Genomic DNA, 14,623 nt, shown 5'->3' on the forward strand with positions numbered 1-14,623 from the left:
ATTTTTGATCTCACGCTACTCAGTAGATTCAGAACAGATGCCTTTCCAACAATTTTGGATACTTTTTCCCAGTCTTTCGCAAACTTTGTAACGGAATCCGCTGCGTTTACATGTTTCCGCAAATAAAGTGTGCCCCACATCAAATTGCATAACGGAAGAAACGCTTTAGAAAATTACCCATTGGGTATTTTCTCTGGAAAATTTGGGTAGAAGTAGTTTAGAGTGTATTGTTTACACTGTATTTTTGTAAGTTTTTCGTAAGTTGGAAAAAATGGCGTCATGCGAAAAGCATCTGAAAAATCCTCAACTCTCTCATCGGGACATCGGAAAACAACTCGGAATCGTGAAGTCGACTAAACGTTACTACGAAACTCTGAGCATCAAACGGAAGGAGAAATGCGGTCAGAATGGATGTTCTATTAGTGATCAGCGTGTCGTTATAGCGTTTAAGCGGAATCCCAATGCTTCGGTCAGGGATGTGGCCAAAAAGTTGAATCTGTCCAAGTCTTTCGTTCAGATGACCAAGTACCGGGAGGGACTGCATACGTACAAAGTCCACAAGGCTCCAAATCGTGACGAACGTCAAAATCACGGGCAGTGCTGGGATTTGGCATTGTCATTGACACACTTTCGCGCGATATTGACACAATTGTTCGTCACATAGTCACTGACAGAGTTGATCTTCAAATTTATTTTCATTTTTCCGACAATGACAAAGATTCACCTGGTTACGAAAAGGTGTAATTTCGTACATTCTGTGTCACATTATTGTCATTCAAGTAGTTCAGGTCGTAGATGCTTGTTCACATTAACGGCTCCATGTAATTGTGTTGCTCAAGTCATTTTTTATTATTATTATAGTCCATCTGACTTTATAGTCTCAATGAAACACTTAAATTTAAATGTAGTCACTCATTAAAAATTAAAAATTGGCCGACAGCAAACGATGACGAAATCTGGAGGCATTGATATCAAAGTCAAATAGGTCAGATACTTCGTTGAATTGGTGAATCATGACGGCAAAGGAACTGTTTACAGCATAGTTGGTTGCATGTACTTCTTCATGTAGCAAGGCTCTCGGACGGAGTGTTCGGGCAGAAGCATACAGATTAATTTTGACCAGTAACTCAGGAACATCAAATTCTGTGAGCAAGACTTTAGCAATGAAGACGACCTGCGATATGTTTCGTCGCTTAGCAAGAGTAAACGACAGCGGTCAGCATACGGTGATAAATTCAGCGGGTCACTCCATGGAAAATATCGCAGTGCTTATCTGACGAATTTGCGTTGAACAGCTTCGAATCGTCCACTCCATACTGCTTGGTGGGGATTCCAGACAACACACGCGAATTCCAGTAGTGAGCGTACCAATGAACAGTAAAGGGCTTTAAAACACAGAGGATCACGAAATTCCTTAGATATCTTGAACATGAATCCAAGCCAGCGTTGCCAGATATACCGATTTATCGGTATTTATACCGATTTTCAAACTTGATACCGGTAAACAGATAAGGTTTCTCAGAATACCGATTTTTGAGTTTCAGTACCGATTTATACCGATTTCTCAATAATAATCAAAATGATTATTGCCAGCCCACACTGAATTGTCAGAGGAAACTATTGTAAGAGACTTTTATCTTTTTGAAAATTAACATTTTTGAGCCTGCTCTAAAAAAATGTCATCTTCAAAAATATCTTATACTTGATACTCTTTCGACTAATGCTTCCATTTTCTCGCCGTTTTTGGTTACCAAGGAGTCGAGAAACAGCTGATGGCTCATCTCGGTAATTTCTGGAAATCATGAAATACTTTTATTCAGTGGAAAAATAGGTCCATAAAAACGTTAATTTATTTAATCTTCCCTTTGAACTTTCTTCCAACTTTTCCTAGGAATTTCCGTTCACTTTACCCTGTTGAGCTATTTTGACTTCTCTTGGAAGCTTCTTCTAGCTTCGCTCGAAAGGTTTTTCCGTCTTCTCCCGTCAGTTTTTTTGCACTTCCCCAGAACTTCATGAATGCTTCCAGAGTTTTAATGCGGTTCTATTAGCTTCAGGAAAACTTCAGGAACTTTTCAGAAGTTCTGAAACTTCAGAATAGGTCGGAATTTTGGGTAGGTTCCAATAAACTAAAGACAGTTTTATTAACTTCTGTTCAAGTTCGAAAACCCGGGAATCTCAGGAAAACCTCAGAGAACTCCAATGAACTAAAGGAAACTGAAATATTTTGGAATCTTCACAAGTCCAAAGAACTTCAAAGAAATTTAATGGTTTTCAAGATAGTTTCATTTGTTTCAGGAGAATTGAGATAACTTTAGGAAAGCTCTGAGAACATCAGGACATATACATTCAAGGAAATTTCAGAACCTTTAAATGAGTTTCGACAAACTCAGTGAATTTCCGAAAACTTCAGCAAACTTCCGAGCGGTCCATGAAAATTTTGGAAACGTAAGGGAAGTTACATAAACATTAGAAAATTGTGAGAACATTTTAAGGAAGGTTCTGTGTTTTTTATCGGCAGTTTCGAGAACTTTAAAAAAATAAAAAAATAAATCGAAAAGATCAGAGAATTTTAATGCTGCTGTTCATTAATTTAAAAAAATGAAAGCGCTAAAGAAGATCCAGGGACTTTTAAAAAAGATAAGAGATTTTCCGGTAATTTAATAATAATCAGGGAAGTTTTGAGTACTTCGAGGATGATCAGAAAACTTCAAAACAGCCCCATTAAGGTTCTACAAAGGGTAATTAATTTTGTGTTCTTCTTCTTTTTTAAATATCATAAAATCATCATCATTAGTTTACACATACATTCATTTATTATGAATACGAAAATTTAAAACTTGTATTTCGTGGGTAAAACACGAAAATTTGCTAAGTAAAACACATTCACTGTATTTACTTACTTGTGTTCTTCGAAGTATAGCACAATTAAACGCAATCGAATACACGAAACTCAAAACAACTGCTTCACAAAACTCTTGGTGAACAAAATTCATCACAAAGAAAACCATTTCTACTTTACTGCTTTGCTAGCAATCGTGAAAGTATCATTGAAACAGCGGTGCCAGATGTTATGCCTCTAGCAATGAATTTAAGTTTATTAAAACAATTAATTGCGAAGTCTGCCTTATTAACATAGATGAGTGGATGTATTTAATGGTGGATAAATATCAAAAACTGATTAAATAAAACATAAATGACCATTTTAAACATTTTACCGGTCCAATTAAAAAAGTCACAGAATATTGAATTCAACACTAAAAGGGTTGATGGCAGCAGTGCACGTAGCCTGTTATACACTTTCCCGCTCAGAGGTGTAAACAAACTTGCATACAGCGCAGTCTGGCAGTGCTTATGTTTTGTCTGCTACATTCTTATCCACTAGATAGTGTGACATCACATTTGCTGTTGTATTGAAATGAAGGAAGAAAAGAGATGGTTAAGTTTTCCTCACCATACCAGTTGATATTTATGAAAAATGGGCAGTTTTGGCGTGGAGACATGCACTTCCAATGAATTTTACCACTACATTTAGAAAATGATGATCGAAGAATATTTCAAAAAGAAGAAGTAAACAAAATAATGACCCTTTGTAGAACCTTAACTTTAGGAAAATTGCAAGAACTTTCAAGGATTTCCGAGGATTTATGGGATATTCCGAAGTGCAATTCAGGAATGTTCCGAGAAATTTCAGAGTCATTGTGGGGTTTTCAGGGATATGTTATGCATATGAAAATTGCTGGATCAATAGAGCATGTGAGGAACTTCAGGGAATATTGTGCTAACATCCCCCAGAAATATATTTCTTCCAGATATTTTCCATCTTCTCCTTGAAGTATCTTTCGACTGTTCCGTAAGCCCTCTGGCGATTTTTTCCAGAAGTTTCTTCCAATCTATCTTAGGTAGATTCTCCCAGTGTATCCTGGAGTTTTTCTTCCGTCTTCGCCAGGAAGTTCAATTAAAATTCTACCGGATTTATCTATCGAGTTCTCCCAGACACTTCTTTCGTCTTCCTCTGGAATTTTCTCCATAAATCACTCTCCGTGGGTTTTTTTTGACTTATTGAAAGGTTTTTCCGAGCTTCTAGTGGCTTCCGATTTCAAAAAATTTCTGGTTTCTGGATTTTTCCGAAAATGTCTAAAAAAAAAGATTCTCAATATTTGTGTTGGAAGATCCCCATCGGATGTTTTTCCGACATTTATTAAAACTTCCTTCAAACTTCCTCCACAAGATCTTCTTTATTCTTTTTCTGGAAGTTTTGTCGGTACCATTAAGAGACAAATTCAAATATTTCCAGAAATTCTTCCGATCATTCGATTTCAGTCCAAAAGTTTGAAAAAAACATAAAATTAATTGAAATAGGGGAAATGACGGCTTCGGCATGACAGGCTATTTTCGGCAACCCAAATTGAAACACTATTTTCACTGGATTTTCTTACGAAAACACTTCGCTGAATGCATGCAAACGATTCTTTATGCTTTCAGCTTCAATTTGACTATATTTTTACCACTGAGAAAAAGCAATCTAGCAAGGTTTTCTTGACACACGCACTACAAATTGTAGCTGATTTCGAGTTGCCGATAATAGAACAGCAGATTTACATGCAGTTCAAATGGAACGGTTACCGAAGAAAAACTGGTTGCCGACAATACTCGCTCTCACTAGAGAAGATTGGAGCTTTGTAAAAGCGTTTCAAAACAGTTTTTGACAATTCTTTTGACTGAAATTGTTAGAACAGCTGGCAGCAAAAGATTGTAAACAAACCAATACTGCATATGTGTGCGTTCCATAGAGGAAAAGGCTATAGAAAGAAGGTCTCTGCTTAGGTTCCCGAGAATACGTAAATTCCCCTAGTGAATACCGATTAATACCGATTTTTTAATCATTTTATACCGATAAGCATAAAAACAATCTGGCAACGCTGAATTCCAAGCTGACGATTAGCTTTGTCGATCGTGGATGAGAAGTGGCGAGTGTATGTGAGCTTTTCATCCAACATGACCCCGAGGTTTTTAACGTGATCGACACGTTGAACTGCAGTCCCAGCAACGTTATAATCAAACAAAACGGCAGTCCTAGTTCGACGGAAACTAATTACGCAGCACTTTGAGACGCACTGGACCATAAAATTACGTTCACACCAATCATTAAAGATTTCAAGAAGGTTTTGTAGTTCTAAACAGTCGGCATAGCCTTGAACGACTAGCTAAACCTTCAAGTCATCGGCAAAAAACAATTAACCTCCACGTAGTAGAATAAACGTTACATCGTTCACAAATCAAGAGAAGAGCAGTGGTCCCAAAGTGCTACCCTGTGGAACTCCTGATCTGTTCGAGAAACAGTACGATGAGTAGTTTCCAATGCATACAGTAACTTCACGTTGCACGAGGTTGCAGAAGGAAACAGAACATCCAATTTTTTCAAGCTTTGATAGCAGAACGTCGTGCACAACTCTATCAAACGCAGCTTTAAGATCAGTGTAGATGGCATCCACTTGAAGTTTCTTGCATACATTTTCCATACAGGACGACGTACAGCTGACGAGATTAGTTTCCACGGAACGACCAGGAAAGAAACCATGTTGACATGTACTTATGTCATTTTTCAGCGACTCAAACAACTTAGATTCAACCCCAAGCGAGGTAATCCCACGGTAGTTTTCCACATTGCGTTTGTCTCTTTTCTTGAAAACAGGGAACATAGTAGTTGGTAGTACCGCCACCTGTGGCGCGCATAGTCAATTCCTTTGCGTTTGACGTTTACACACTACCACCATCTGTTCAGTGTAGTGCCCACCACAGTACACAACAGATGGCGGTAATTTTTTAGCGACGATGTTTTACAGTGAGAAATATTTAATGTGTTATGTCTGTTTGTCTGTGATAGAACTATATAATTTTAACCTCAATTGAATTTTCTTCAACTCGCTAGTAAGTATTCTGAGCAAATGGTGGAATACGAACATTCTAAAGTCAACATCCAAACACACCCATTTTTCATTGTTACAAATTCATCTACAACTTTCAATATCAGAACCTACTGAACCACACGATACAAGACCACAGCCGAGGCGAAAAGTTCTCAATTACCTATCGAGAGAAGAAACGTGGTATAGTTGAAATTTACACCACGTACGCTTTTATCGCAGGCCGGGGGTTAAAAGCCTAGATACCACAGGGATGCATCTGGGGGTGCGACACATCTTAATCTCTAAATAAAGATGGTCGGAAAATCTCACGCTAGCGAATCAATCTACGAAAAATCTTTTTTCATCTCTTGCATCTAAATCCATCTACTCGCATCGTTCTTCATCTTTTTGCAGGAAACCTTCAAAATCTTCTTCAATCTTCTTTCTATCTACTGAGCATGCGAGCATCTTACAACAGCAGAGCAACATTTTTGCTGAATCTTAGATAGAGTCGCCCTTCTCGGGATGTATGAAGTGTTTGGAGTTCACGAAAAAATGATTATATCGAAACCGTCCTACATCCCTGCCCACGTCCGATTCGTGTGTTCATACATTGCACTTTACGCCACCCTTTTGCCCTCAAACTCATACATGCCCAGAGTTTCTTTTCGAGGGCAAAACTTTTGCTTGCTACTGAAGCTTCCACTTCGACACAATGCCGACACCCACAAAATTAAGTGTCAAGATGCGCGCACGATAGGTGTATCTGTTTCTGGGAAGGGTTTTTGTAGAGTGAAACTTTTCTTGGAAAACCGCCTTTGCGGAACCGGAAAGTAGCAAGTGTAGGATGAAAATTTAATTAGCTTCTTGGTTCGAGTTTTGGATCAGCTCAATAAAAGAAGCGGGGCTTGTTTTGCTCCCCTTATCGTATCTTGCCATACTGTCGGTATAATTGAGACCGAAATTAGACTCTGCGCTTTTTGAAGCTGAAACACGAACATCAGGAAGCGGGCAATTGAGTCGAGCTACGGATCGTGACGAAGAAACTTTTATCGTGCATATGAATTGGCTTGTTTTCGGAGGCGTTAATGTTTGTGGTGATGAGTTGTTTTCACAATATTTTGAGGTTTGGATTCTTGGGAACAATTGCCAGACGCGCGCTCCGATGCGACAGAGTGTGATAACCCGTTCGGCAGATTTGCAAACAAATTATGCAATGAACAACGATTTTCAGTGCAGCTGTGGAAATAATGACGGAAGGCGGTAGAGTGTTATGCAGGCAAACCTGCACGACTCAACCAACATGTTGGAGTGACACTATCCTCTGCGTTGCTGTAAAAACATGTCTGTTTACCGACGAACACTCCTCCGGGAGTAGGAGGCGTTCGAGCACCACCCGTACATATTCTACGAAGAATGATAAATTATTCCATTATGATGGTAATACTTCTTCCATCGCTGTGCACGTGGGATGCTTTGGTTCAGGATCAGGACTAAGCTGTCTGGAATGTGGGTTGAATGTAAGCAAGCACATTCTGCAGTACTCTATATTTTATCGCAAAGGCACCTCTCACACAATACAATGCCCCAGATGATCACCACCGTCACCATCCAGTACCTACACCTAGGTCCATGAGTGAGTTCCACATTTTGAACAATGTTGTGCGAAATACAAGAGGGGCACTCCAGCCGGCAGGATGACTTTTCTCGAACAATGTGACCAACCGGATGGTCCTTGGACTTGGAAGATAATGCTTCCTCATGACAACGGGAAATGATAAATGAGATCAAGGTGTCACTTAAGTATATAGCTTGCTCTAGGCAAAACCGAACCATTCGAAAGTAGAACACAATTTTCGAACAATCAACAAATTGTAAACCTTCAGACAAGCTGTCAGCTAAATTGTAGTATGATTGTATGTGGGTAAATTCTTTGAGTAAATATGAGTACTTCATTCTTAGTGTGCTGTTGATCATCATCCTTATTCGAAAACAAATCCTTTCAAGTTCCTGAATCTTGTTTCTGCACAGTAAACACCGCACGATGGAAAATATTGTTATTTGGAAAGCATATGTAGGCGAAAGCAAGCATTAACCACCCCGCTGTGTCTACGTGATTCCTGCTCATCCTAGCAGGTATTAAAATACGCTTTATTCGGATGAACACTTCCCTTCAACCTGTGACGCGTGGTTTACATGATGCCGCAAATTGGATATAGGAGAAAAAAACGTCTGATGAATGATCACAAATTAATGTGAGAGGCTGCGATTGGAGTGTCTATAAGTAGAGGACGACATGTCAAAATTGGAACAGCCGATTATCGTCATTCCAATAAATATTTTTGTTTAAAAATTTCAATCTGTATTTTTATCGCAAAAAATCTTTTTAATCTGTATCTGACTGACAAAAATCTGTATAATTTCTTTGTTATTGTCATAGTGCGGATCTACGTAAGTCTCAATTGAGTTCATACATAGTTCAGAAATAGTTTGTTCTTGAATAGAGTATCTTGAAAAATGACAAAAGATGTTTTCTACAGAAATTATCTACAGTGAACTCTCAATAACTCGATATTGAAGGGACCATTGAGTTATAGAATTATTGATTTATAGAATATCAATTCCATACAAAATCGCTACCACAGTAGCCATGAAATTCATGTTTACTATGGTTCTATAATTCGATATCGAGTTAGTGGACATCGAGTTGTGTTAGAGATGACAGGATTTAAAAAAATTATTATTATTATTTAGCTTTATTAAGGAGGCTTTCAGCCTTGGGCTGGTTCGCCTCCAAATTATTAAAAAAAAAATCTCGAAATCCAACCATTTTGATTTTTAAGTGATTTGTATAATTTCTACAAGTCTGAAAATACAGAAAATTATGTTCCAGGAGTGAGAGGTAAATTTGCATCCGGCTGAATATTTTCTTAATGAAGTAATAATCACATTTCTCTAGAATTAGATTGCGTTATGTCTGAGATTACTAAAATCTTTATCTTTTAACTTGATTTTTTATCAACTCCGTAATTCTTCATTAAGTTTAACTCAAAACTTTTACTAGAAGTTTAGTCGAATTGCATACATTATTAACCTTTTCAAATAGGACGCTATTCAAACATCAAAATATCCAGTTGACTCTTCGAGTTACAAACTATATTCAATCAGTTTGTGGGTTTGCTTGTTTACCGATTCAAAAAATAAATTTAAAAAAAACATCGTAGTATATATCACCATGTGACATGATTAATCAAATAATCATAAAGGGGAACTAATATCCCTTCCAACAAGCTATAACAAAATCCGAACATCTTAATATCAGAAGTCCATTCGAAATTATCGAAGATAGGGGGAATGGCTCTAATGTTGGTCCATGGATCTAAGATTGGCCCATCGCTAAAAATCTGCTATTTACCAATTTTATCTAGATAAACGCGTCATTGGGACGGTACTAATGGATATTTTTGGTCGCTATTGAAAATTTAGTCGATTGCTGAATTTATGTATGGACCCAAATTAGGGACAATCTTCGCTTTGCATGATTTACCAAATTTCGTATCACTTCGTAGGGTAAATGTCGGCTTCGGCACCCATTGACTGTTTTCGGCAACCAAAATTTAAACGTTAATTTCACTATGTTTTACCATCAACACACTTCCCTGAATGTATCCAAATGATTATTTAGTCTTTCAGCTTCAATCTGATTATATTTGTAGGACCGAGCAATCCTGTTATGCCAGATTTTTCTTCAAATGAAGCATACGTACTACAAAATGGGGCTGATTTCGAGTTGCCGATAATAGAACAGCTGGTTAACACGCAGTTCTAATGGGAAGGTTGCCGAAGAAAAAGAGGCTGCCGACAATAGTCACACTCACATGAGAAGTTTAGAGCGTTGTAAAAACGCTTTCAAACAGTTTTGAAGAATTCTGTCGATTGGAATGGATAGAGAAGCAAGCAGCAGATGAATTGAAACAAACAGACACGTCATATATGTGCGTGACGCTGTGAAAATGCTAATAGAAGTGCGGACGCTGCTTAGATTGACGAGAATACGTAAATTCCCCTATATATCACCATGTGACATGATTAATCAAATAATAATAAAGGGGAACTAATATCCCTTCCAACAAGCTATAAACAAATCCGAACATCCGAATATCAGAAGTCCATTCGAAATTATCGAAGATAGGGGAAATGCCTCTAATGTTGGTCTATGTATCTAAGATTGGCCCATCGCTAAAAATCTGCTATTTACCAATTTTATCTAGATAAACGCGTCATTGTCGGTACTAATGGATATTTTTGGTCGCTATTGAAAATTTAGTCGATTGCTGAATTTATGTATGGGCCCAAATTAGGGACAATCTTCGCTATCCATGATTTACCAATTTTCGTACCACTTCTGATAGCGATCCATATATTTCTACCTCGTTTGTCAGCTCAGATCAGCAAATGATGTTCGATAGCATTATTTACATCATCATTTTGGATGATTTGCGTGATGGGGCTGAACCAATACCATATGCATTTCAATTTGGGATGAGACAATCATTCTACAGAGAGCATTACATATTTCAACTGAGGTTCGTTTGCTTCTCGTAATTCATCCGGTATTCGAGAGTAGCATCATCTGATTACAAAACAACCGTCATCCGGTTGCAGATATCATTCGAAAAAGCGATTTCGATGTTTCGATTTGAATGGCCTAAAGTTTCATTCGAACAAAGGATGATGTTTTGGTACAGTGTTTACGGTATGAAAACCCTACAATAGCAAAACAAAACGAAATTTTGTCTTAAAATCTATAGAAGCTTTCATAATTTGGATTTTTTTTACCTTATTGTAAATGTCTGGTTCTGAAAGACCCTATGATCATAAATTGAACTCTAATCATTTTTTTTTCTAAATGATACGAAACAAAACGAATTTCCGGAAATTACAATCAGGAACACCAAATATAGCATTCAACTGAGAGATCTGACCCGCAGAACAAATTTCCGCATGTTTAAACTTTCATAATTCTGCTGTTTTCATTGCCAAAACCAATTACTATTCCGGCTTATACTGCTACCCTTCGCAAATACACAAACCATTCTGCTGACGCTGAAATATTTCCTTCCAAATTCGTTGGGTGGCTTTACCTTTGACCGACAGATGACGCAGTTGTGCCTGTTGCAAAGCGGTTCTATGAGAAAACGGAAGAGTTGCCAGTCTTCTTGATATGTTGTCTTCGTTGTAATGCTTCTTAGTTGGCAAAGACGCTATTAGTGGCGCGGCCGTGTGTATCTTACACTCAAAAAATTCCACACGTTTGATCGAAGTGTTTAAACACTTGATTTTTTTTTAAATGCACAATCACATTTACTTTAAGTGTATTTCACCATGATTCAATGTGTTGTACACGTTAATTTATAGTGTTTCAAACTTTAAAATGTTGAAAATCTTTTACTATCTAACTACTATCTAACTATCTAACTACACACTACTGTTCAAAACAGATGGATTTAAAGTGTTTTGCATTTAGATACGATGTGAATTACTTGCTCAGAAAGGTAAACATCGAAAACAAGAGTTGTGACTTTATCCTATCAACCCGCCTCATATATGAGAACAACCGTGACACAATGAGATCGAACGAAGACTCCGGCAGCAGCACACCCCAACAGTCCATGATCGAATCCCAAATCAGATATGTGAAAGCTCTGGCCTCTGGCAGTTTTGTTTATTAATTTTTAGAGTCGGTAAAGTAGAAGTCGATAAAGTAGAATATTGTAGTATATTGAACTATGATGTGCAAAGCTATTGATATCACCATATGAGGCACATAGAATCCAAGTGTGTCACAATTCAAATCCATAGTGTTCAGGCATGGTTCATAGCATAAGATTCACGATTCACACATGAAATGGATGTGTTTCACAATAAACGCAAAATTAAGTGTGAGAAACATGATGATGACGTGTGGAATTTTTTGAGTGTACTGAATGACTGAGTAAAAATATGTTGCTGCCATCCTCTTTTTCTCTCACGCAAATTTACTCTGTTATCGTAAGCTAAGAGGAAGAGGAGACAATAGTCCTTTTTGACGTTTAATTGCCTTTCTCTATCTAGCACACATGGATGAATGCACTGTTTGTTTTCCCACTAATCTGTTTCCCTCTTGCTCGCACTCGTTCGATTTAAATGGTGCAGTAGTGTGCGCGGATTAAACGTCAAAAAGCTCTATACGGGGGCGAAAACGAACCACTTTTCTGTCAAACGCGAACCAGCTCGTGATTGGCCGATTTGAAGTGCGTAAGATAGAGATAGATATAGATAGAGATAGAGATAGAGATTTACTCTTTAGCTTTAGAAGCTATTTGTCTCCTCTTCTTCTTAGATCGTAAGAAATGCAGTTACTCAGAGCTGTGAGAAACAGCAGTATTAACAATAACTGAGTTATATTAACGTAGGAAAAAAGAGATAGCGACATAATTTTTGCTCATTTAATGAGTAAGATTCCATCACCGAAAAACCGACATGAATGACCATACAAATTACAAAGAAATTTGCCATCGTGTTTGTGGAAAATATTTATCATAGCCACGAACACGCGTACAAAATTTATGAGTTGGTTCGTGTCTAATCAATTTCGGACAAAACATTTTTATCTAGATAAAACATTTCTATAGTTTTGACAGATGGGATTGCTGCACATTTGAATCGGGCGTTATGGATTCTCGATCAAGAGTTAAGTTTAAGTTTCGTTTCGGTTTGTCGGTAATTCCATGGTGGTGGGGGAAATTTCTAAAAACACAGGTCACTCAGATCTGAGTGACATGCATTTTTAGAAATTTCTCATAAAGCTGAGTAGAAATAACTTTCTCACTGAGTTAGTCTCAGAGGTCGTGTAGTTAGACATTTCAACACTACCACCATCTGTTGTACACGGTAAGAAAAAAGTACCCAACGGCTAGTTCACTTTTACCTACTTTTGACTAGTTTGTCTCTTTTTCTCCTTCTAATGTTGTCAAAAACGGAGGAGCAAAACCACCCAACAGGGGTAGTAAAATGTTGGAACACAACGTTGAGTATAATCATATTTACCTACTGTTGGGTACAACTAACTTACTTTTGGTTAAAAAGCTAGTGGAAAAATCCTTACGTACTGCACACAAGTAAATGAAAATTACTTTGACCCGCTTTACTTACTTTTGGGTTCCTGCACTATACTTACTTTTGGGTTCCTGCACTATACTGCCGAGATGAGTGAAAGAACTTAATTTTAGGTAATTTTTTATTACAGTGTACACACTACTCTTTAGAGTGGTGTCAACAAATGGCAGTAGTGTTTTATGGGTTGTTTTACAATAAACAATATTCTTCATACCTATTTGTATTGTACAGCTTATAACTGGATTTTACCATATTCCAACAAACTACAAACGCAAATAGTTTAGCAATTATATGTTTTTGGACTATTTATAAGGATTGATCACCAAGAAGTATAAGTGTAGATCAACCAGCCTGTGACAGCGTGCCTAACTGCGAGATGACTGTTCCGGTAAAACGGGGTTAATGAACATTGTTGAAGCCAAACCAAAAACAGCAAGAACGACAAAAGTTTATTTTTAAGTGCTTAATATAAATGTAGAGGGTGATAAGGGGTAAGAATACAGTTCAAAAGAAAATAAAGACTGACAGCGAGAAAACCAGAAAGAATTGTATGCAGGGTTAAGTACAGGTGCATTTAGGATAGAACATAGAAATCAAACAAACAAACACAAGAAAAACTCAACATATTCACACAGACAGCACTATAAGATGAATTACCATATTCTAATCCGTGGTCGTAAAACTGGCCTAAAAATGTACAATAAAGTGGATAGAAAAATCATTGGTTAAGTGTTGGTATTCGGTTTTTCAAATAGCTTGAGTATCTTGTTGTAGAAATCGAAATCATAGAAATAGGGGAAAAAGTTCAACTTCAGGCTGCACGATAGAATTATTTCTTTTTATTCTGAACACACGATAGCATGGGAAAATTTAGTGAGCGGATAGAATTCTTGGGAAATAACAGGTGAAACGTAGGAAACGTAAGAAAACCGTAGGAACTATACCAATCAAAGCCCAATCGTCATAGCCACTAGTTTTACGGGTAAATTCGAACCAAACATCATTACAGGGATAGATCGATTAGAGTTTCGGGAGGTTCAGCATAGCCAAAAAGGAGCGAACACTATCTAATAAACTATTCACTATCGTTCCTGGCTGAGAATTATTAGAGGAAATACTCGGAACAGAACCAAAACGAAACGAAACGGAGTGTGTTCGACTAATTCTGTATATGGTGATGTGGCTGCACGGGAAATGAGTGAGGAACAAATTTAATTCGACATCCTCCCACACATCCCAATCGCTGTATTGTTTTGTTTTTCAATTTGTGAACACAATCGACTGGCAAATGGCACACTTACTTGATCGTCGCTGTTGGATTGTTGTCGTAGCGCACCGTTAGCGTCCGGTTGTCCTGGGTGGGCGTTCCCGGGTTGGAACTCTTCTTCTTTAAAGCTGATTTCAATGGCACTGCGTTGAATTTGGGCTCCTTCGCAGGGATCTCATCGATACGGTTGGTATCGATGTTGGGATTTGGTTGCGACATTGTGTACATGTACTCCTCGTCCGAGTCGAGTTCATCGTGATCATTGTTTTCATGATCTGCGGCGAAAAGAATG

The 14,623-nt window shown here is 37.8% G+C and overlaps 1 protein-coding gene across 7 annotated transcripts in view; it reads right to left on the minus strand.

Moving 5' to 3' along the window:
* Positions 1-14,623, minus strand: part of LOC135698113 (phosphatase and actin regulator 4B-like) — a 540,677-nt gene that overhangs the window by 19,866 nt on the left and 506,188 nt on the right. For 6 of the 7 annotated variants that reach the window (XM_065217985.1, XM_065217984.1, XM_065217986.1 and 3 more), the window contains 2 exons: positions 14,366-14,606; positions 13,722-13,751 (listed from right to left, as the gene is read on the minus strand). In XM_065217985.1, coding sequence (XP_065074057.1) covers positions 13,722-13,751; positions 14,366-14,606 — 271 coding nt within the window. The remainder of the gene's footprint in view (positions 1-13,721; positions 13,752-14,365; positions 14,607-14,623) is intronic. The other variant, XM_065217982.1, reaches the window with a different exon arrangement.

Source organism: Ochlerotatus camptorhynchus, unplaced genomic scaffold, assembly GCF_037179485.1.
Source record: "Ochlerotatus camptorhynchus isolate MF236.1 unplaced genomic scaffold, CSIRO-AGI_Acam_v1.1 ptg000082l, whole genome shotgun sequence".
Lineage (NCBI taxonomy): Eukaryota > Metazoa > Arthropoda > Insecta > Diptera > Culicidae > Ochlerotatus > Ochlerotatus camptorhynchus.